Source organism: Phocoena sinus, chromosome 20, assembly GCF_008692025.1.
Source record: "Phocoena sinus isolate mPhoSin1 chromosome 20, mPhoSin1.pri, whole genome shotgun sequence".
Classification (NCBI taxonomy): Eukaryota; Metazoa; Chordata; class Mammalia; order Artiodactyla; family Phocoenidae; genus Phocoena; species Phocoena sinus.
Window position 1 is genome coordinate 11,944,159 of NC_045782.1, and position 24,811 is coordinate 11,968,969.

General features: G+C 37.9%; 2 protein-coding genes across 3 annotated transcripts; both read right to left on the reverse strand.

Moving 5' to 3' along the window:
- Positions 1-1,554: 1,554 nt before the first annotated feature.
- Positions 1,555-23,357, reverse strand: ASPA (aspartoacylase). 2 transcript variants are annotated; one of them, XM_032617592.1, is made up of 7 exons: positions 23,292-23,357; positions 21,001-21,261; positions 17,649-17,844; positions 16,091-16,184; positions 13,226-13,333; positions 6,058-6,167; positions 1,555-2,327 (listed from the first exon to the last, which is right to left on the reverse strand). In XM_032617592.1, the coding sequence occupies exons 2-7, from the start codon at positions 21,234-21,236 to the stop codon at positions 2,130-2,132; spliced, it is 942 nt and encodes a 313-aa protein (XP_032473483.1). In that variant the 5' UTR covers positions 21,237-21,261; positions 23,292-23,357; the 3' UTR covers positions 1,555-2,129. The 2 variants fall into 2 exon arrangements, with proteins under 2 accessions (XP_032473483.1, XP_032473482.1); XM_032617591.1 differs by lacking the exon at positions 23,292-23,357 and having other exon boundaries at positions 21,001-21,381.
- LOC116746263 (60S ribosomal protein L34) lies at positions 7,948-8,380 on the reverse strand. Its single transcript, XM_032617593.1, has one exon. The coding sequence runs from the start codon at positions 8,346-8,348 to the stop codon at positions 7,995-7,997; it is 354 nt and encodes a 117-aa protein (XP_032473484.1). The 5' UTR covers positions 8,349-8,380; the 3' UTR covers positions 7,948-7,994.
- Positions 23,358-24,811: the final 1,454 nt, after the last annotated feature.

Sequence of the window (24,811 nt, forward strand, 5' to 3'; positions counted from 1 at the left end):
GAGGACCTGAAAGCAGATGAGTCTAGAGAGGTTGTGGGGAGGGAAGGGCAGATCAGAAAGGGCCTTTTATGTTAGGAATTTCACTAGGCACCCTGCTAAGTACTTATCTGCATTAGCCCACTTAATCCTCACAATAATCCCATGAGAGGGACACTATTATTATGATTATCCCCATTTTATAAATGGGAAAAATGAATCTGCAGACTGTTAGAAATAATCAAAATACAACTGAAAGTGGCTAAAGCCACACAGCAATATGTTATAGTTATAGATTAAAAAAAGTCACACCTGGGCTTCCCTGGTGGCACAGTGGTTGAGAGTCCGCCTGCCGATGCAGGGGACACGGGTTCGTGCCCCGGTCCGGGAAGATCCCACATGCCGCGGAGCGGCTGGGCCCGTGAGCCATGGCCGCTGAGCCTGCGCATCCGGAGCCTGTGCTCCACAACGGGAGAGGCCACAACAGTGAGAGGCCCGCGTACCGCAAAAAAAAAAAAAAAAAATCACACCTAACTAATTCTAAAGATATAAATATTGAGTCAGAGAGAATGAGACTTGATAGAAATAATCAATACAAAACCTGAAATCGTAGTGGCCTCAGTTGCACATTGTAAATTTTGTAACTAACACAAATTTGATGGGAGAGTAAAGTATTTTTGCCAAAATATACGTATGGAAAAAAACTGACCTAGAAAAATTGAACTTAGACATAGAGCACAAAGGAACATTTTATGTTCTATGGGAGAAGGAAGCTTGGTAAAACTTGTTATATACAAAAGGTGATTGATAAATCGAATCTTTAGTAAAGAATTCAGAAGGAAGAGAGTTTATTCCAATGAAAATAGTTTTGGTAAAGTGCAAAAATAAATGCTGAAAATTTAGAAACAGTTTAATTGTGTGCTATAGAGCAGTGAATATGGAATGAAATTGGCTTAATGGAATTTGTTGCAAGAATGCAACTGTCTATATATAGACATATATACGTTACAGATAATGTTAGTGTGATTTTGTAAATATATTTGAAACCGTAAACATGGGTTCCATGGGGTCCAAATCATGGGATACAGTGTTCTTTACTTGGCTGCCACGAGGAGGGAGGGGAGGCTCCTGCAGGGATTGGAGCGGGAGAGAGGCAGAGTTTTAGCCCGAGGACCTTTGAGGAGAAGAATCCTGGGAGTGAGGGACTTAGGCATTTAGGCCAGGGGGGAATGTCTTAAAAGAATGCATTTGTGAACCAGAGATGGCTTTGGGTCACATTTCCACTAGTGTCCACTGCCCTCTGCTCTTTCTGCCTTTACTACCTATGCTACTGGAGCCCAAAGACTTCCTTACACGTTGCCTGGGAAGAAGGGCAAGCGTGTTCTTTCAAAGTAAGAAGGGAGGGCTGGGAGCAACATGCCTCCCAAGTTGGGAAGGAACGTGAGCTTCTAGCGGGGCGTGTGAGAGGTCTGAAGGAGGTTCTTCGCTCCCTGAGGTCAACCCAGAACAAGTGGGCATGCCAGAGAAGTGATATTTTGTGATGCTTTGTGTGGGTGGCTGTCAGTGGACAAAGGACCATTCAGAGTTTCTTGATTTATTCATGTCACCTTTACAATCAGCCCTCGTTTCTTATTCACATTTCATCTTCAAAAGAGCATTTAAAAATCTACAGATAACACAACTACTGCTAAAGTTGATAGACTGGATCCTTAATACTTTATCATTAATTCAATGTGAAAAATTTAAAATACCATTAGTTTCTAGCAGCATTTTTATATTACTTGAAAACATACAACATTTAATTATATGCTCAAGTTATTTTTTTGTGTATATAGTATCTATTTCAATGTTAAAATTTAAATTCAAAGGCTGTTTACTAAGAATGTTAAACTATCAAAGTATAAGGTATAAAAAGCTCTTCAGAAATAAGAAATGTGCTTCTTTAAATAAGTTACATACATAAAGTACGATATCTATAGAACGTATTCATTAATGTATTCACCCATTCAAGAAATTTACCTGAATGTCCATTGTGTGCAAGGCACTGGGCTAGGTGCTGTGGAAATGAAAAAGGCACAATTCTGCTCTTCAGGAGCTTACGAACTAGTAGAACTTTTCAACGTACCCTATAACAAGTGAGCTAGAAGTGATTTCTAATGTAAAGAGGAGCGAATACTTTTCGCGTTGAGTGTCAGTTTAGCTGTCTTTGCGAAAGCTTCTTTCTTTTCATAATATGCAGCCTCGTTTACAAACGCTGGGTACACGGTATGGTCTCCGCCCAATGGAATAGTCTTTCCATCAAGAGTTAAAAACACAGGATCCCCAGGGTGCAATGGTTTCCAGTCTTGATCCTCTCAGGAAACAATTAGAATACATAAATTACATTAGATTTTTCACCTACTTTACACATTGTATAATGGAAAAGAATATGAAAAAGAACACATATATGTATAACTGAATCACTTTGCTGTACACCAGAAAGTAACACAACATTGTAAGTCAACTATACTTGAAGAAAAAATAAATTTAAAAAATGTTTATGTCAGGCTCTAGACAACTAAAATGACAGCACTGTCTTATTTTAAGAGAGATAGTGTAGAGGCATGTCAGTTATCCGATAAACAGATTGAGCAGTTAATTTGGGCAGCGGTTTTAAGAGTTCCCCTTTTTATTTTTATAACTGACACATGTGATTATAGTTTGCTTCAATATCAGGTTTGCCTTGAATATTGCCAAAGAGATTTATAATATCAAAAGGCACAACTAAATGAGTGTCTCCTCAGGTGCATATCCTAACTCTTGCTACCTGAAGTTAAATTCTGCTCAGCAAAATTTAGGAAATATCCATTAAGAGCCTTCTGTATATAAGACATTCTACTGTTGGGGATAAAAAATGAGTGACGTTGTGCCTGCATGCTAGGAGGTTCTATACTGGTGGGAACTGGTGGGAGAAGGTGGGGTGTGGGCTGGGAAAACTCTAAGACGACGTGGATATTTCCCATACGTGTCCCCACATTAGGATAACAACTGAATCGTTTGATTTGGACCTGTGAGCCCTCAAACACCAGTGCTGGCACCCCAAAGGAACCCTAGAGCAGTTCTCCTCAAACTCTGCTGTGTTTGCGAATCACATAGGGATCTTGTTGAAGGGCAGACTCTGATTCTATAGGTCTGGGGCGGGGGTCTGAGATTCTGTGTTTCTGACAGTTCCCAGCAGCAGAGCAGCATCACCTGAGAGTTAGAAAAGCAGAATTTGATTCCCCACCGCAGACCTACTAAGTCAGAATCTTCATGTTAATAAATCCCCAGAGGTTCACAGGTGCAACATTTAAGTTTGAGAAGCGTTGCACCACAGCGATTTTCTGAACCCTGGCTGCATGTTACAATTACCTGGGATGTTTGAAAAATACAGATGAATAAAGGCTAGCCCCATCTCAGATACATCAAATGGGAATCTCAAGAGTGGGGCTCAGGCATCACTATTTTCTAAATTTACATACGGTAAAATCCAACCATTTTGGGGTATGATTCTGAGTTTTGACAAATGTATAGCACAGAGTCATATAAGCATGTAATCAAGAAGCATAATTCCATCACACGCCTCCTCCAATTCCCTCATGCTACTCATTTATAATTCGCTGTTTGTATTTTTTTTAAAGCCCCAGGTGATTCTGCAGGACGGGGTGGCTGAGAACTACTGCTCCAGACCAGTGGTTTTCAGTCAGAGATGGGCCCCAGAACGACTGACAGGGTTTCTTCAACACCTCCCCACTGTCTGCTAGCCCCACCTGCAGAGATTCCGATGGGCAGTGCTACCCAAACCTGAGCCACATGAAAATCACCTGATGAACCTAATTGACTTCTTGTCTCCACCCTGATAAATTAAATCAGAATCCCTGGGCCGGAGAATGAGGATTTTTAAAAGTTACTAAGGTGATTCTCATGTGGCTGGAGCTTGAGGAGCACTGTGCTAGTGCTTTTGTGACAGGCTCCAAGCATTTGGGGGTGGGAAGAGGGAACCTGGGGAATTCTAGTGAGCACCCCTGATTAAGAACCATCACTTTTAGAATAAAATCTGGACTCATAACCAGGTGCCTGCCTGAGTCTCTGGCTCCAGGGTCTCTGTTCACTCCCTACTCTCTGTTGACACTGGTCTTCTTGCTGTTCCTCAAACAATCCAAGTTTGCTCCAGCCTCAGAGCCTTTGCACTTGTTTTCCACATGGCTGATTTCTCACCTTCCAGGTTCCAGCTTCCATGCCCTCATCTCAGAGATGGCTCTTTCTGACCCCTCCATCTAGTAGGAACCCTTTGTTAACTGCTCCTATATTATTCTGTTTATTTCTTTTATAGCACTTATTACAATTTGAAATCATGTGGTTGATGTATTGTTTACTTATTCATGGTCTGTTCTCCCCTTATTAGTATGGAAGCTCTATGAGAGACCCTATCTTGAATCTCAGGGCCCAGAACAAGCTGAGAAGTCCTTCAAATATATTTATTGAAATAATCCATCAGTCAATCCCTCCTGTAGAATACTGAGCCATTCCTTATTGTCTACCAAATCAAAATTATCCTTCCTGACTTTCAAGACCTACAACTAGCCCTGTTTATTAGTGATCCCATTAATCTTACCTCTCTGCCTCCCCAGATGATTTTTGTATTTTTCATGGATGTCCTTGAGGAGTGTAAAACTTACATTTGTAACTATTGATACTATGTATAAAATAGATAACTAATGAGAACCTACTGTACAGCACAGGGAACTCTACTCAGTGCTCTGCGGTGACATAAATGGGAAGGAAATCCAAAAAAGAGGGAATATGTGTATACGTATAGCTGATTCACTTTGCTATACAGTAGAAACTAACATGACATTGTAAAGCAACTATACTCCAATAAAAATTTTTTTTAAAATCCTGTGTTGTAGCCGGTTGTGACATCATCACTTTGGCCTCTGTTTCTTGTATGTGCAATTTTTGTTACCTGTAGTGCTTTCCTCTTTTCTCTCCCCCAATCTTTATCTTTCTGTCCTTTAAAACACTGCCTAAGGCTCCTTCTTCAAGTTTCTACCCGGATCCCACTAAGGCACAAAGCTGGATTTGCTCCACGAGCCCGTATTTTGGGGCAGGCTACTTTATTAAGTTGTAAGTCTGAATAACTATCATTAGGGTCACTAAACAGGAATCTGAACTGGATCAGTGGTTTTCCACCCTAATTACCCATGCCAATAAGATCAGATTATCCCAGAGTGGGGGATTGTTATTTTTTAAAAGGCTCTCTAGGCGATGTGCATCCAGGGATGAATGCACCAGACTAGACAACCCATTGGATCACTTCCACATTTCTGAGGTCTGAGATTGTGCATGGAGATGGATGTTTTAGCTTTTTGGAATCTTTGCTCCTCTCTGCTTTTATCTCTGCCTTTTCCAGTTTTAAACCTCCTATACATTCCTAAGAGCCTTTTCTTCCCCTTCACTATGCCATTATTGATCAAACCACACAAGGAGCAGATATTGAGGTTTTGAGGAGTCAGGAAAAGGCGGCAGAAAACATTCCAAAGAAAGAGGTTCTGATCGTTTTGCTCTAGCCTATACAGTAGTGATCACAGGGAGGTGGTAGCAATGTGGTCAACTGCAAAGAACATTCCTTCTGGATCTGTCATCAATAACTATGGGAAGGATCTAATTTTTGAGCCTCTGTTTTCTTATATTAAAATAGATATAATAATTCTTACCCATTGCACCTGAACAGGAATTTCACATTCTCTGACCCCCATCCCCACCTCATTATTCTGTTATAGCATCTGGTTATCTTCATTTCAAGATCACAGTTTAGACTTTAGTATATCTAGACTATAAATTCCACAAGAATATAAACCATGTTCACTGATGTACCCCCAGAGCCAGCAAAGGATTTACTCAGTAAATATTCACTGAGTGATGGTCTGAATACCTTAGACTGCAGTGCTTTTGAGAACATCAAATGAGCTAATGTATGTAAAGTGCTTTATGGGCTGTAAAGTTCTACTCAAAGGTAGGGCATCATTATTTTCAACATTTAAAAGAAATAGTGAATGTTACCTGCAGTTTAGGGTGGATAATAGCAGCAATTTCTCCACTTTCATTCCTGGGATAATCAACTTTCTCCATTATTTTATAGACTTCAATAGCACAGGGAGGAAATTCTTTTCCTATGGCAAAAACAGTATGTATAAATAGCAACTAACAAAATCTCCTGAAAAAAGGGAAGTTGATACGTTAAAGAAGGAAGAAGAACAAAAACTGAAGACAGACAGTTACAGGGGGAACACACTATTTTCTTGCTTTTGAACCATTTTATCGTGAAGTATAACACTCAGAAAGTACATGAAACATAAATATATAGTTTAATGAACTGTAAAGTGATTAGCCATGGAACCACCACCCAGGACAAGAACATTGCCTGCATACCAGCATCCCCTGCATGTCTCTTTCCCATCATAATCCCATCGCCTTCCCATTTGAGCAGTAACCACTAATTTTGGTAATGACTCACTTGCTTTACTTTATAGCTTCACCACCCATACATGAATCGCACACAATATAGTTCAGGTTTGCCTACTTCTGAATATTTTACAAATATAATCAATCAATATATGCATCTTGTGTCTGTCTTCTTAAGATCAACTTTTGGGGAAGATTCATCCCTATTGTGGTGTGTAGCGATTGTTCATTTTATTTGCAGTATAGTATTCCACTGTGAGAAAATGCCATAATTTATTTATTCCTTCTATGGTTTATAGGCATCTTGCACGTTTCCAACTTGGGGCTATTAAGAAAAATGCCACAGGCTTGTACGGCTTCAGGCAGAGAGCTGCTCTGCCACCACTAAGACTGAGACACTGTACAGGATCTTCTTTCTGGTGCTTGAATGTCCTAACCTAAAGCTGAAAAAGCCACCCTTAGAGGCACATGTCGTTGGCCATAACAGCTCTTGCTCTAGTGTTACCTTATTTCATCATTGCCAGCATTACCCAAATGCTGAGTGTTGGCTCTATGACTAGTGATCTCAGGTCCCAGAGTCCTTTAACTTCCTTGGCCTATGGAGTAAGTGGACAATATATTATAAAGGACTTGTACCCTTTCTATCAACAATACGAAGTTTAGGTTTCATAATCCTGAACCAATCCAATACACCAAATAGTCCAACACTCGATTTCTTATTTTCTTTGATTTCTTTGTTTCTTCTATTTATTGGATTTGTCTGTGTCTTACTGAGTTTTTCATGGTTACACTGTTCTTGAAAAATGAAACTTCCAGGCTGTCTAATAGGTTAGAGTGACTTTAAAAAAATTCAATTTATTTAAATTAAAAAACCCCTCAGGCAGTTCATCCATTTCTCCCATCCCTACCTGTCTCTGCTTTAAGGCAACCCCCAATTTGTTTTCTGTATCTACGAGCTTGGTTTTAAATTTTTATTTATTCATTTTTAGATTTGACATATAAGAGAGATCATATGGTAATTGTCTTTCTCTGCTTGACTTATTCATTCCGCATAATGTCCTCGAGGTCCATCCATGCTGTCACAAATAGCGAGACTTCATTCTTTTTTATGGCTAAATAATATTCCATTGTATATGGATACCACAATTTCTTCATCCATTCTTCCATTGATGGACACAGGTTGTTTCCATACCTTGGCTATTGTAAATGGTGCTGCAATGAACACAGAGGTGCCTATAGCTTTTTGAATTAGTGTTTTCATTTTCTTTGGATAAATACCCTGAAGTGGAATTGCTAGATCATATGGTAGTCCTATTTTTAATTTTTTGCAGAACCTCTATGCTGTTTTCCATAGTGGCTGCACCAACTTAGACTCCCACCAACAGTGCACAAGTGTTCCCTTTTCTCTACATCTTCAACAAAACTTGTTATTTCTTATTTTTTTGATAACAGCCATTCTAAAAGGTGTGAGGGGATACCTCATTATAGTTTTTTTTTTTTTTTTTTTTTTTATTACTCAAAGAAGCTTTATTTTTCTATTTAGCTTTCTGACTCTGCGCTTGTGCTTTCAACACTTTCACAACGATTTTCTGCTCCTCAATGAGGAAAGCGCGCTTGATCCTGTCACGGACACATTTAGCACACATGGAACCACCGTAGGCCCGGCTAACATGTTTTTTCGTTTTAGACAACCTCATAAGAACTTTAGGTCTCACAGCACGGACTCCTCGAAGTCGGCCTGGGCACACGCCACATGCGGATTTTGGTGCTTTCCCAACTTTCTTGGTATAAAGGTAAACAATTCTATTACCAGGGGTTCGGGACAGCCTGGTTTTGTTAGAGGCTGTATTGTAGGACAGCCTACGACGGTACGTCAAACGCTGAACCATCCTGAATGCCTCTAGATACCGTCCCCGAAAGAGGAAGCCCTCATTATAGTTTTGATTTTAATTTCCCTGAGGATTAATGATGTAAAGCATTTTTTCATGTATCTGTCAGCCATCTGTATGTCTTCTTTGGAAAAATGTCTATTCAGATCTTCTGCCCATTTTTAAATCACACTTTTTTTTTTTTTTTTTGCTGTGAGCTGTATGAGTTCTTCACATATTTTGGATCGTACTTCCTTATCAGATATATGATTTGCAAATATTTTCTCCCATTCAGTAGATTGTATTTTCATTTTGTTGATGGGTTTGCTGTGCAGAAGCTTTTTAATTTGATAGAGTCCCACTTGTTTATTTTTGCCTTTGTTGCTTCTGCTTTTGGTGTCAGATTCAAAAAATCACCAAGACCTATTTCAAGGAGCTCACTGCCTATGTTTTCTTCTATAAGTTTTATAGTTTCAATTCTTATGTTCAAGTCTTTAATCCATTTTAAGTTAATTTTTGTGTATGGTGGTTAAGATGGTGGTTGAGTTTCATTCTTTTGCATGTGGCTGTCCAATTTTCCCAACACCATTTATTGAAGAGACTGTCCTTTCCCCATTGTATATTCTTTGCTCCTTTCTTGTAAATTAAATGACATATATACATGGTGTTATTTCTGGGCCCTCTATTCCGTTTCATTGATCTGTGTGTCTGCTTTTATGCCAATATTATATGGTTTAATTACTACAGCTTTGTAATATGGTGTGAAGTTAGGGAATGTGATGCCTCCAGCTTTGTTCCTCTTTCTAAAGATTGCTTTGGCTATTCGGGGTCTTATATGGTTCCATAAAATTTTAGTTAAGGATGTTCACAAACGACACTAAACCAAAAGATGTTCTCAAATTATGCCTACCGACACTGTCCACAAGTACACCGAGGTAGGATAGAGGTAGAAAACGGAACTTAAAAAGCCAGTGTGGGAGAGAAAGAGGCTAGGACTGGGAGTCATGATACCTAGGCTCTAGTCTCCTAGCTGTGTAAACTTGAGCAAGACACTGAACTTCTCGAAGCTCACTTTCTTTACCTCTCAAATAAAGGTTTCACATTAGTTTACCTTGGAGGACTCTTCCAGCTCTGACACTCTGTGATTGCATAACTTCAGGAGGACGTTCAACTGGTTAGATGACTTCCCCACTGTGTTCCTTCTCTTAACTAAATATGTTAAACATTTGGGTAGCTCCTGAGCAGTGAGATATTGGGATGCAGGCAGTCTGCCAATAGTGGAGTCCAACTTACAAAGACGCAGCATTAAACAACCCAATGCCCAGAAACTTGGAAAAGGAGTAGTTTACATTTATACCAGGCAAACTCTTAATAAACAGGATGAACTTTCATCCAACGTAGAGCCCATAGTGTGCTATGGTTGCAATCCAAAGAAAAATCTTCCTTTCCCCTTGGCGCGGAAAGTGCAGCCAGGGTTGGAATGCAGATACCCCGTGATTACTTCTGTATCAGTTAGCTTTTGCTGCAGAACGCACTATACCAGAGCTTAGTGGCATAAAACAGCAACCTTCTAATTTAGCTCATGACTCTGTGAGTTGGTTGGCCCGTTCCTCTGGTCTAGGCTGGACTGGCTGACTTCTAATTGGCTTGCTCATGCATTTGTGGGGAGATGGCAGGTCAGCAGGAGGCTGGATGATCTAAGACAGCTTTACTCTCATATCTGGCATTTGACAGGCTGTCAGCCGGAGCTGCAGGACTATTAGCTGGGGTGTCTCAGTTCTCAGCCTCACAGTCTCTCATTATCCAGCAGGCTAGGGTGGACTGATTCACATAATGACAGTGCAAGGTTCCCAAGGTCAGCAAGAGAGCAAGCCCTGATGTTCAAGTTCTTTTCAAATCTCTTCTGTGGCACAAAACACGTCACATGGCCAAGCCAGATTCAGGTGGTAGGAAAACAGACTCCATCTCTTGATAGGACATGGAAGCAGGGAAGGGAAGAATTTGTGGCCATTTTTAGAATTTACCACATCTTCCAAGTTGAAGATGGAAACATCAGATATCATACCTTTAAACCAGAAGGTCCATTGGGAGGAAAGGAGAAAGTGGTAGAACACAAAGGAGCATGTTTTTGCTACTTAGAATCTCAGAGCTAGAAGGAGTCTCAAATGCCTAAGTTTCATCGATGCTTGAATATTCTCTGTATCTTTCTGACCAAGTGGTCATTTGCTCCTGCTTTTAAACAACCTCACAAAGTATGGTCTGTTCCATTGGTCAGCTTCGTTAGTTAGAAATTTCTTTCTTATTTTTTCTTTTTAATATTTATTTATTTGGCTGCGCCAGGTCTTAGCTGCAGCACGCGGGAATTTTTTTTTTTTAGTTGAGGCATGCAGGACCTAGCTCCCTGACCAGGGATCGAACCTGGGCCCCCTGCATTGAGAGCGCGAGTCTTAACCGCAGGACCTCCAGGTAAGTCCCAGAAATTTCTGTCTTTAGGTAACACTATCCCACCGATTCTATTCTGGCCTCTGAGTCACAGAAAACATGTCTAATTCCTTTCCAATATAACACTTCTGAAACTCTGAAATAAAATTGGCCTTAAGACTTCTTTTTGCCGGTCTAAGTATCTTTGATTCTATCAGTCTCCACTCATATTGTCACATACACGAGGATACATGTGAAGGTACTTTGTAAACTGAAGTTCTATGTGTGTCTTTGGGATCATTCCTATTATGGTTTTCAAACTCTTCAACATGCTCAACTAACTCCTTGGCTAACCTTTACTTTATAGATGTTTCTCCTGAAATATGGACTTGGAATTTATTCAGAGGTCTCCAAATGTTGTTTAGCCAAGCAGAAAAGAGACTATCACCTCCTTCATTCTGGGATTTTTTAACATGAAAGTAAAATTTTGTTCCTGATGTATTTAACCTTAAACATTTGGTCTAGATTATTGTTAAATATTGTCAGAACTTTTTGGATACACCTTTTGAACCCAGATATTTTCCTGATAGCTTCCTGTCACTTACCACTTAGATAAGCATGTCACTTATGTCCTTATCCAAGTACTACTAATAATTTTGAGTAGCACAGAGCCAAAAATGGAGCTCTTCTATACACTTCTAGAGACTTCTTTTCAGACGGTTATGATCCTTTTGCCAGCATTGTTTGGATAATGGTGCTCTTTCCATGTTAGTTAAAAATCCATCAAACTGGAGAGTCTAAATTAATAATGGTTTTAAAATGTTGAATTGCAGAATCCTTTGGTTAAATGAAATGTTACCAGGATAAAACAGATAGAACTGCTCTGATTGAAGCAGAGGTGGGCTGGCTCTCCCGGAGCTACTAGGACAGCTACTAAATCCCTACCCGGTAGCAGGAATCTATGGATTGCGATTTGAAAACCATGTGTTTTTTCAGTCAGGTTTGTGGCCTTCTACCTGGGTGCATTGTTTCTTAACATCATAGTCTCACACTCACTATTTGAATGGTTTCTTGTGAATAAGTGATGACCTTCCCAACACCAGGTCCCCTAGACCGTATAGAACCTGTCCTCAGGCAAAGGCGGTAGAATGCTGATTTTCAGTCTTTTGTGACTTGGGAGTCAAAGGATTCCCAAGCACGGAAGAAATTCCTGTGATCACAGTAGGACGCACAAACAGGTTAAGGGATTATACTCCCCACAGGCACTGAACTATTCACCAGCTCTGTCCCTGTAATGGCCCATTCCTCAACAAATAATGTCAGTTCTGCCTGTATGAATAATTATTTACGTCAGATGCCTCTTTGATTTTACTTTTATTATAATTCTTAAAAATTTAAAGTTATTTTTAAAATAATTAATAGATTTCATTATTTTTTATGCTGCAGTTTTAGGTTTACCGAATGAATGAGCAGATAGTACATAGAGATCCATGTACCCATCTCACCACCAGCCCCATCTAACTGTTTTGTAATTGCACAGATAATACATGAGTACATCATTCTTCCTGAGCACAATTAAAACAAAATTAACCTGGTTTTCCCCTCCTCTCCCCAGTAATTGCTGTTATCAGTTTGATATGTTTTCTTCTAGAACTGTTCCTATGTACTAACATATATATTTATGTATATTCCAGCAAGTGTTTATTATTATTATTTTGAAGCAAATTGGTATATTGTATGTTTTGGTCTGCAACTTGCTTTCTTTCAATTAACAATGTAGTTTGAAGATCTTTCCATGCTATTTTATTTAACTAACCAACTGATGGATATTCAGGCCATTTCCATTGTTTTGCTTTACATACAATGCTGCAGTGGCCACCCTTGTATGTGGCATGTAGGTGTGCATGTGTTTCTGTTTCTTTGAGATGTGGAACTGCTGGGTCATAGGATCTGTACATATTAGAAAGTGGTTACTGTAAAATTATCCTCTAAGTGTCTTTACCAATTTATACCAGCGGGAAGGAGAATGTCTCCTTTTCCTACACCCTTACCAACACTTTATATTATCAGATTTTAATATTTTCCCAATCTAATGGGAGAAAATGGTTTTGCATTTTAATTTGCACTTTTTGATTACTAGTGATAGTGGACATCTTTTCATCTGTTCATTGGACATTTGTATTTCTTTGCTTTTAAAAATGGAGATTAATAGGAAAATGAGGATTTCATTTGGGGAGCTTTATTTGGTAGCTGCTTTTCTTGAATGTGTCTACACTGGTCTTTGACGAATGGCTGAAGTGATTAAATTTTTTAAAAAGCAACTAGTGTCACAAACATGGCAAATTTAACCTAGGTTCCATTGCTATTTCAATGTTTAGTGGTTAAGTCATTATGTGTACTCCATCTCATCTTCCTTTTCTGATTTATTTACACACACAAGCTCACAATTAAAGAAACAATTTCTGCCTACTACTTACCTTCATTGAAATTATGTATAAAATCAAGAGCATGTTTAATCATTTTTCTCATTTGATCCAGAATATCAGCTCTCAGAACCCCTTGAGGCTGGGGACCAACTTCTATACCTAAGTACAGAAGGGGAGATAGTCACACTCATATAAGTATTAGAATATAAGATCGAGCATTCTCGGTCTTCCCTGGTGGCGCAGTGGTTGAGAGTCTGCCTGCCGATGCAGGGGACACGGGTTCGTGCCTCGGTACGGGAGGATCCCACGTGCCGCGAAGGGCTGGGCCCGTGAGCCATGGCCGCTGAGCCTGCGCGTCCGGAGCCTGTGCTCCGCAACGGGCGAGGCCGCAGCGGTGAGAGGCCTGTGTACCGCAAAAAAAAAAAAAAAAAAAAAAAAGATCGAGCATTTTCATATATCAAGATCTAGAATCCCATCATTAGAAATGATTAAAGAGGTAGACCATGCAGCAGCATGGAAAATATTTGAGACCTAATGTTAGGCAAAAAATAAAGCAGAACATTTACATGTACAAGTTATATGCATAGTAAATAAAGACTGGGAGAGAACATGGAAAAAAATCAAAGAGTTGTGTTATAGTGGCAAGGTTTTGAGGTCTTTTTTCTTTAAATTTCCTTCAATATTGTCAAAATATTAAAAAGTAATAATATAGTAAATGGAGTAGACAAATTTATACTGACAAAATAATAAGTGGCCACAAAGAGAAACTGTCACGGACCTAACATTTAGCTTGTAGGAGAAAACACATCTATACTATTTAGCAATAGAAATCTAGACTAAATGAGCCATGGATTTAAGTCAAATGACAATCTATGTGACCCTAGAGCAACATTCTTGCCCTTAATATAACAACCCATCCCAACATGACAGTGCAATGGTTTTAATTTTCTGTAGAAACAATTTGTATTCATTTCTTCTCACCTCAATAAAATTCTGCCTGTACTATCAGGTCTACTTCCTGTGGCTGTCAAGTATCCATCCGTAAACCTACAAAATACTCTTTCTCTAAACCACTTATCTAGTCCCTTCCCTCCTGTCCAAGTCTCCCACACTGTTATCACTCCAATCATCATCTTAACCATTTATAAAACCATTTACCAAGTATAGCATCATCCACTCTCTTCCACCAATTCATATATAGTCTTTTCCACCTATTCTATTTTCATCCACTTCTATTATTTCTCAATTCACAAAACCTTACTGTATTCTCTTTTATCCTCATTTTCATTTTTGTGCTTAGCTTTCCTGGATATACTTAAGTATATGATATAAGTGCGGTTAAGGTATGCATCAGTACATAAATGATTTGTACAAATGTGTGAAAATGTGTTCGTGGATATGTCTTGTATGCATACTGTAGAAGACATTGTTGGTTGCCTACCCAAAATTCATGCTGTCTTACTCCTTGCTGACAGAGTCCTGATTTTGGTTGGGGTATCCAACTCAGGAGTAAATGTAGAATAGTTTTAGTCAATCGTAGTAATCTCATTAATCCTAGTAATTAATTTAAGAATGGATATGTGACCCAGTTCTGAACAGCTGGCCATAATGGAAGGTCTGCAGGGGAGTTCCTGGGAGTCTCCTTTCTTCCACTAGATATTGTCATGTTGGCATATGATGCTTGAAATTACAATGAACATCTTGTGGCACCTAAAATCATAGGAGTATTATAAAACATTGAGTTGGAGAGTGTGTCTCTCTGTGTTTTTCCCCCCAATGACTGGATGATATAAAAAGATTCCAAATAAAATAGTAAAGTTGAAAGGAGAACATATAATATTTCTATTACTTATGATGATCTTAATACTCCCCCATATTGAAACCTTTGAAAGATTTGGCTCTCTTTTTACGAGCCAAACATATCAGTAGATATTTGTTCTACCTAAGAGCAGCATTGCCCCATAAATGTCATAGACCAAGATTGCTCTCTCAAGACTTGGAAATCCTATGCTTTATATGGTGTCACAGAGAGAAAGGAACTTTATCCATTATTGTCAAGCATTTGGTTTGTTTCAAATAATTACCTATACTTGGCTTTTTAGCTTGCCTCAACTGATCCCTTGATTATGCACCAAAATTATCAATAATTGAATAAACAAGATAACCTTAAATTTGCTTCTATTGTTTGACAACTTGTTTTTAAATTAAATTTCTCTTATTTAAACCACCTGAGATCTGACAAAAAAGATTTTAAGTTGTGACAGCAATTTTAATGATTATAGTGTGGTCTGCAAACAATTACGCTAATAGGTCACTCAGGAAAGAGAATGGGATATAGAAAAAGAGACTGTCTGTCTGGGAGGGTGTATGAGAGTGCAAACCTGCATGTTGGAAGTTACCAGAAGGTAAAGATGAATTCACAGCCCAGTGACTGACAGGGCAAACAAGTGAATGGATAACAAACACACGTTACCAGAGACTCTACTGCAAAGCAGGTGCTGAGAGGGATGTTGGGAGAGAATTTTCCATGGGTCTTTTGTACTTCTGCCCATCTTGCCAGCAAGATAGTGACTGCCTTGGCTCCAGATTATATTTTTAAAGAATGTTTGTATAGTAAATAGTCTTGGAAGATAGGGATGGTGTCTTTCTTAAGCAAAAGGCAGGCTGCTTACTGTCCATTATAAAAGATTCAAATTCCCTCAGCTCAGTGTTTTTTCCTGGAATGTAGAAAGCTGCTCAATGAAATTGAGGAAATCTGCTATAGTTAGAGACTGCCTATGATATTTTGCTTATTACTTGACAATTATAAGCCATAATTATAAGCAAAGTAGCTATAAATAGTCTTTAAATTAATTTCCTCAGAGTTTCATCTCAGACATATTTTGTTTAGTTGTGACAGTGGGAAATATGACTTACCAACAGGATACTTGGCTATAGAACGAGTGGTTGCATATCTGAGGGAAGGGTGCTCAATAAGGTAAACATAGCAGGGTAATGGAGCCAAAGAAGTCTGAAAAGAATTTAAAAGATTTTTCTTATTATGTAAAGACCATATGCCTTGTTCTCTTTGCTATTACAGAGTCAATAATGTCTTCAATATGTTTCACTTCATCAACTAAGATTAGTAAGACAGCTTTATGAAACACACTCTAAAATCCGATGGTATTATTAAAGCTTTGAAAGCACATAAATGAATTACATATAAAATTGGATAATACATAGCTTTTTGGATAAAATGTACATTAAACAATTCCCCAGAACCATAAACAAAGAATACGAATAAATTCTTTTTCTGAATGGATTTGGTTATTTTTGTTTTCACCACTGGTTACACTTACTATTTAGCTTAGTATAGGTCTCTTAAAGAATTCTTTTTCTACCCCTATGGGCCAGGTCCCTACAGATGTCGGCTAACTCCCCCTACCTCCACTTATCTGAATGAGAATTCAAGACGGCCCTCTCAGTTGTGATAACACACTGCTTCTGTGCCTGGCAAGCTAAGTATTCAGCTCTCCCTTCAATCAGCAGCAAAGAATAGCTGCATTATAATCTCTTACCAGAACTACTATTTAGTCAAGGCCAAAAAATTCAAGGAAACAAAACTAATAATCTTTACTATCTGCCAGGCATTCAGCTAAGTGCATTAAATATTTTATCTCATTTAAGGCTTATAACAGCCATATGGGGTAAGTATTGTTATTATGTCAATTTTATAAAATGAAGAAAGCAAGGTTTGGGGAGTTGAATATCTTGTTCAAAGTTAGTGAGAGAGAGCCAGGATTTGAACCCAGGCACTGGCTATATGGGTCACACTCTTTCCATTAAATCATACCAGCTCATATCAGCTCTCCGGAAGGAAGTCTATCCTTTATATAAAAATAATCATACAGTTTATTATTTGTGTTTTTGTTTGCTTGTTATTCTCCAGCAGTTTTTCTCTAGGTATAGCAATGGATTGCCGATTTTTTCATCTTGTAGATTTTTGAGCCTTAAAATGATTAGCTATATGAAGTACTGAAAGATCAGGTGTATGTTAGGGTATCTGAATCAAATGGAGACAAGGGCAGGACTAAAGAGAGCCAATCTTTTTACCATTGGTCTTTAGTCAACATTAAATGACTATATTTTGAGCTTTCTAAAATGGTAAGTGAGCCACTTCAACCATACCATTTAAATTTTTGGTATTAATTTTACCACATAGCCTATGATTTGGTGGCTGTCTTGATAAAAGATTTAAAATTTTATAGACACAATGGTCCATATGTTTTATTATTTTATTCATTGCATTTATTGTTTTACTCATTTCTTCTCCTTTTCTCCCGCCTGTCACTACTACCTCTATTCTGGTGCTCCTCCCAGCCCCCCATTTCCCTTGGACCCTCCCTCCTGACACTTTTCTGCTTGTTTCACATCTATAAGTGACTTAAAATTATGGATCCTATGCTAACTTGTAAATTAATAACATTGACATTACCTTAATATAATGAAACATCTGAATTAAAAAGTCATTCCTGGAATCTTCAAGAATAAGAGTGCACCCCATATTAGAAGTAGTGTTGTGAAGGTCAAAAATAATGTCATACGAATCTTCACTATCTTTTGGACCAAATAAATGATTTATTTCTTGAGCCCTTCTCACTTCATACGGCAAATCCTCTGACATTTTTTTGCTGTTATTAGCAGAGAGAAAAAGATTAACAACATCCACGGCTAAGGTAACATAAATATACAATAAGAACACAGTATATAAGAAACCAGTTGCCAAACCTTTAATATGAAAAATCTGTAAAGGAATTGGAAATTTATTTGAAAACTTTATAATTGAAAATTTACATTTTTTTTTTTTTTTTTTTTTTTTTTTTTTTTTTTCCCTTCTATTTGATTCCATGTAATGTTGCATTGACATGCTTGCAAATAATAGTTCATTTATGTGGCTGGTCACAAGAAGGACATTTCAGTTTATCATTTGACTTCAACCCTGAACAAAATTCTTCCATTAATTTAATCAACAGTCTCTTAGTAGTTAAGTGCACTAGGCTATAATGGAACTAGACCATCAAATGCACCTATTTTTCTTTTTTTTTTGCACTACAGCTAGTTCTAGTGCACAAAAATAGTCAAAGTTAGGTGCTCACATCATCTAATTAGGGATTCTTAAGTGATGTCCAGGAACCACTAGTGGTTCAGGGTCAAGCTTTACAGAGAAGAGTCTGTAGACCCTGCAAAAATACAAAAATTTGCAGGTATATGCATACATGCATTTTCTGGGATGACGGTTGATAGTTTTTATTGAATTCTCAAATGAGTCTCTACCTGCCCCACCCCCAGTGGTTAGGATACATTTTTTTCTTAATGTACATGATAATTTAAATTTATTTTTCCTCATTAAAGCATTCAACCACATTTCTCTCTAATTCCATTTATTTCCATTCTCTGACTGTTTTTGTTAGTATCTTCAAAGGACCTACAGTTTGCGCCTGGGTAATTCTTGCCTGGAAATCAGTCAAGAAAGTGGAGCAGCCATTTTTCAACTATGGGACAAAAGCTGCACAGCAAGGCCGGTGCAGTGGGAAGATAGGAGGAGTCTGCGGCACTGATGATATCATTGAGCCACTGTACCAGCCCTGGACTGCCTACCTCTGGACTTATTACTTGTGAAAAAGAAACCCTTGTTTGTTTAAGCCACTGTTTTCAGATTTCTATTATATGCAACCAGACATAGTTCCTAAAGGATACATATGCACTTTAAAAGTTAATTCATGCAACAACTTCATGAATTCTCCCCCTCCCCCAACTGATTTGCTTCTCATTCTCCCGCATGTGAGTAAATCACACCACAGCCACCCAGTTGCTCATGGTCAAGGCTTGAAGTCTTGAAAGATAATAGACACTTGGAGCTCTTGTGCCTGGAATCCAGGTCCCACGGGAAGAGTCCCAAAGGATAAAGCTGAAAGAATAGGCAGGAACGATATCCTAAAGGGAATGACATCTATGTACTAAATTACTTAACTCTATTCTGGATAGGAGAGTTTTGAAGAATTTTTAGCAGGGGAAAGACATGACAAGATTTGCATGTTAGAATGATCCCTATGGCTAGTGCCATACAGACAATACATGGTAGGGAGGATTGGAGTAAGGCTGGATGCAGGAAGATTCTTTAGGACGCTACTCTAACTACCTATAGAACAAGTAAACTAAGGCAGTAAAAATGGTGAGGAAGACTGGATTTGCAAAATACCTACAACTATTCAATATTTGAATAATTGGGAGACTCCGTAACCCACTAGACGTAGGGGATGAAGAATGGGGAAGGTTCTAAGATGATTTCCATAGGTGATTTGGTGGGTAGTCGTGACATCACTGAGATGATGAATAGAGGAAAAGCAGCAAAATTTGGGAGAGGAAAGATGAGAGAAGGTAATTAACTTATCTATTTCATAAGTTTCCATAACTACCCTGAGAGAGAACTGTCTAGCCTCTGATAAGTGTTAAATGCAAGAAGTAGAAAGTGAATTTAATTAAAGAGACTACTCTCATTGAAATGCATGTTATTGAGTGGTCATAATAAGAAAACTCACTCTAGTTCATCTCAGAGTTATTTGGGAAGTTAACATGCCAACTAAAAGTTATTCTTCAAGAAATCCTTACTTGTAATATGAGTTAGTTAATAGCTGTTTTAGGTGAATAGATAAACCTTAATTGTGTTGACATAACCTCAGTCATGAAGATAAAGCATTTTTGAAATTAAAATTTATGTTAGTGAGAACATGGCCTGATACGCAAGCTATGGCTAATGTATAATTGCCCCAGAAGAATTTATTCCATAAGTGAGGCAAATTTGTATGAATGTAGTAACCATCTTTTGATCTGTGATGAGATTAAGTAACTCTTTAAACTCAAATTAGGATTTAATAGAAAATGAGCACATAAAGTGGTGCTCCATTGGTTGTTCCTGTGCATGACTTATATCTTAGCTTGTCGTCTGCCAACCCATTGAAAGTAGAAACCACTTTGTCCATAGCTTTGTACTCCCACAGTACCTGGCACAGTGCCCCATGAACAGTAGGTATTTAATAATATTTTTATGTAAATGAAAGAAAGAAGTGGTAAAAAGCTTAGAAGCCTATATATCTACAGTGGTAGCTATAATGACGTAAAACAAAAGGCAAATTTACGATTGCATACGCTGTATGCAACGTATCAGCAGCAGTAATTTAAGTTCAGAAAATTCAGGTCTGAGTAATCCATTACTGAAGGTAGTACATCTCCTCCTCAGATCACAGAGCGGTCTAGTGTTTCCTGATGATAGACATTTACTCACTCTTTCATTAAACAAGTATTCACTGAAACATTGCACTTTTCTTAACTAGAACTTCCTGCACTACCATAAACATAGTTGCAAAACACATAGTAGTAAATCACCTAGAAGCTAACAAATATGTATCCAAGCATAGTGGCCAAACATTCATTTAATGCAAAAGACTATTAAATCTGCTTCTTAAAAAAAGATACGACTTAAAAATAAAAACCTTTGTTATTTGTTGTCTCAGTCTGTGTAGAATACATTTAAAAACAACATCAGTTAAGAACAGTCTGATGGTTATAAAAGTTTATAAAAGAGCCCATGAATGCCCAGCTTAGAGAACTGAGTAATTCATAATGGCGTATAACAAAAGTGAAAGTGATCTTATTCACAATAGCGACTATATGTACAAACATGAATATCAAACGTATATACACGCGCTCTCACACACACTACTTTTCAGACACATCCACATCCACACACGTGTGCGTGCATACACACACAACACAGCATATAGTCTTACCCAAGGTTTTCAGGTCCAAAAACTCGATTCAGGTCACAGTCAATATATCTGGTGCACTCCTTCACTGCTCTTGGGTTGGTAATAAATGGTTTTACTTCCAGACCTGTTCTCTGAATCTCAGTGCCGTTCTCCAGCCAGTGCTTGACTAGGAATACTCCTGTTAGTTCATTCCCATGAGTTCCTCCAAAGATAGCAACCTTTTTAATGGGATCTTCAGCAGCGTGACAGGAAATCATTTTATCAAGTAGTTTTATCTGATTTCTGCAATTCAGAAGAAAGGAGATCAAAGAAAACTTAATTTTGTAAGCAAAGTTTAGAAATTTAAATCTAAATGAGACTTTAACCAAAGTGCAAAGTTAACCATGCGAGAACTTGAGTGGAGTGTATTTTAATTTTCTGTTACAAGTTCTGAGCCCTGTTTATTATAAGAACACTCCCTTATTTAGCCCTGCCCTTTACCATATTTGGATTAAAATATGCAGAGATCAACTAGAGATACAGCTGTTTAACTGCTAACTCCCTCAAATGGTCGGTAGACCTAAATGCAATAATAAATTAACATCTCACACTAATGCAAAACTTCTGTTTTCTCTTCAGCTAGAATGTCATCTAATGGTGCTTTCATGACTATTTGTAGTAGTAAAAATAGATTACACTTTTCTTATCCTCAAAAATATAAAAAATAAAGAAAAGGTCTATAGTATGCCTGTTATTATTCAATATTTATGTTTCCACTTTAAACCATTTCTTCTCTGAAACGAGTTCAGGCCCTTTTTTATCATCTGAGGGCATTTGAATTTCATCTCTATAAACAGCCAATGGCAGATCTTCAGAGACCTCCTCTGGAACCACTATCCTTTCTTTCAGAATTCCTATCCTTTCTTTCAGCTTTTTCATGGTCAGAGATGCAAGAACCAAATCAATGGTCACTGGGTCTTAAAAAGCTACTTTGAAACATGCTTTCATTTCTTTCTCATGAAGTTATTAGTAATTCTAAGTCGACTTGCTTAGGGATCTTCCTCACTTTTTGCCCAAATACTAGAGGAAAAACAACTGTTAGTAATTTTCAAGACTTTGTAATGCCTGAAAATGTCTTGGGGCATGCTATATATACAAACCAGATTATATGAGTTTATATGGACAAAGCCTAATTTACTGGCAACAGAGACTCTCCACTGGAATGTGTTACTCAAGAGGGGGTCTTATTAGGGGAAACTATCCAGAATACTGTACTAAGATGATTACATCCCTTTGCAGAAATGACTCTGAGCCAAATCCGATTTGATTTCATGCTCAATCATCCAGAAAGTCAAACATGTTCAAGTACTGAAAACACTATGTGCTAGTAATGGGAGATTGTTTGAAAGGGGTACGACAAGAGTAACTCATTACAACTGCAGAGTAGTTCAATTTATAATGTTTTTCCGCATACGTTATCTCAGTTTATTCACATATCCACTTTATGAGATAGGATGGGTTAGGTATTGACATCCCCATTGCAGAGGTGGAGAAAAAAGAGGTTAAATAACTTGGTTAAATTTTCCAAGCTTCCAGGAGAAAACTAGGCCTGAGATCTAGGTTTGCTGAATCTAAGTCCAGTGTTTTTCACAGAACAAAAGGGTGTTCCCTGTTATTTTTGGCTTTCCCCAAAGTTCTAATTTTGCTCTTTCCGAGTTCACATGAACAGTCACTACAATGTGCTCAGGAAACAAACAAGCTTACAAACAAACACATGATGGAAATATAAAATGTGAATGCTTCAAAATATTTAATAAACCAATACCTGTGTTCTTCCTTTAAGAGATTATAATGCAGAGATAGAGAAAGCATAATAATAAAATCAAAACGTACACATTAAAATTACTGTTCTAATTTCAGATAAAGCCCTGCAGCCTTTGATTTTCTGCCCACATCCGTGTACACTGAACACTTCATTGTAGAGATGCAGAAAACAAGCATAAATGTAAACAGATGACAGTCGTATTGTTTAGTTACTTTGGTTTTAAGAGCAGTAACTATGGTGAATTATTAACACTCGATTATGTTTTGTTTCTTTTCTGCCAATTTGTGGTTAGTTCTGTCCTTTGCCCTAGTCTCTCTGGAAATGCTGCTTCAGCTATGTACTTGGAGCTGGCACAAATGACTTGCATTTCGAGGCTTGTTTTATGGAATTTTAACAGAACAGTACTCTGAATCACATCTAACATTCATAAATAAAGTCTCCCTTACATGTCAAAATGAATAACTTTTTTGAGAGTTAATGAATTGTAGTAATTCTGTCCTATACTTACCCTGTTTATTGTGTACAGAGTTTGTCTTCTGCGGAAAGCTTTATTAGAAAAAAAGGAGAGCATTTCCTTAGAACTAGAGCAACAGAGGCTTTTCATACTCTTATACCAAGTTAACTTCCGAAAGATTTTTAACTCCCTGTTTCCCAAAGCGCACCCTACAAAAAATACAAATTCTTATTAGTCTAGTTCTTTCCGAGAATTCAGAGAACTCACAGTATACAAAGTGAGACCCTTTCTAGTTGTCACTATCTCACAATTAGGTTGAATATTTAATGTTTTGAAGGACTTAAAAAAAATAAGCCTGACTTCCAGTACTACAAATGTTTTGTAGGGATGTTGGTGCCTGATTTATTAGTAAAATAATATACTTTAAAACAAAGGGAGAATAAATTTTTCATAGTCATGGCTGTCCAATTGATCAATGTCAGAAAATTTGTAGGAAACAAATTCAAGGCAGAGTTGTTACCAAAATAGTATGATTGGGGGATGAGAGAGTTTTCTCTCCAATACGACACATAAAGCGTCTCATACACAGTGTGGTTGTCCAGCAGTCATGTAATCAAACTACTATTACTATTTTAATTTTTTCTTCCCCTGTGGTCCTATAGCTGTCATCCATCCAGAATAACTTTCTAGGTGGAAATAAATAAATGATAATCAGAACAAGATAGTGATAGAACAGATAGGTTTATAAACTGCTAGCAAAGATTCCACTTCTGCAGTCCTTACAGATGTAGCTCAGGATGTTTCTCATAGTGGGTTTAAAGCCTTTTTCTTTCAACGAGAAATCTATTTTGGGGGGTAGACGGGTGTTACATATGTGTGTGTGTACAGATGTATGTATCAGGTCAAAATCTGCTTCCTTGAAGTTTTTACTCATTTTTTAAAAAACCTCCTCTCTGGAACCACGAAGACAAGTTTTTTCAGACATTTTATTGTGTGAAGTCTTCTCTTTTCCAAATTAAACGAAGACCTTATTCCTTCAGACTTATTCCTTAGTTTGGCATTAAAGATCTTTTATTATCTGGTCTCAATTTACCTCTAATCCTATCTTCCAACATTCTCTTTTATTTGGCCTAATCTTCAAAGAAACTACTACTAAGTCTCATGGTCCCATAGTCTTAGGACTTCACTAACAACATTCCCTTTATCTCTGGGTCCCTTCGCAACTCTTCCCTTCACCTACCCCAGTCTTCAAATGGTCAGAAGGTAGGGTAACAACAAAAAATGGGCTTTGAACCCAGACAGAAGTAGAATTATTATTCCTGGCCTCCAGTAAGTACCCAATAAATGGCAGCTACTGTTATTAAATAAGGGCTAAAATTTATTGAGCGTTTACTGTGTGTCAGAATTGTTCATTTTCTCTTTAGGAATCTTCAGGGCAATTAAGTATTATTATTGCTATTTTACTGAGGAAGGAAATGTAGGTTTAGCGGGGGTAACGTGCCGGACATCAAAGGGCCAGAGAGGGGCAGTCCAATGGCCGAGGGCCAGAGCCCAGGTCACTGCACCGTCCCTTT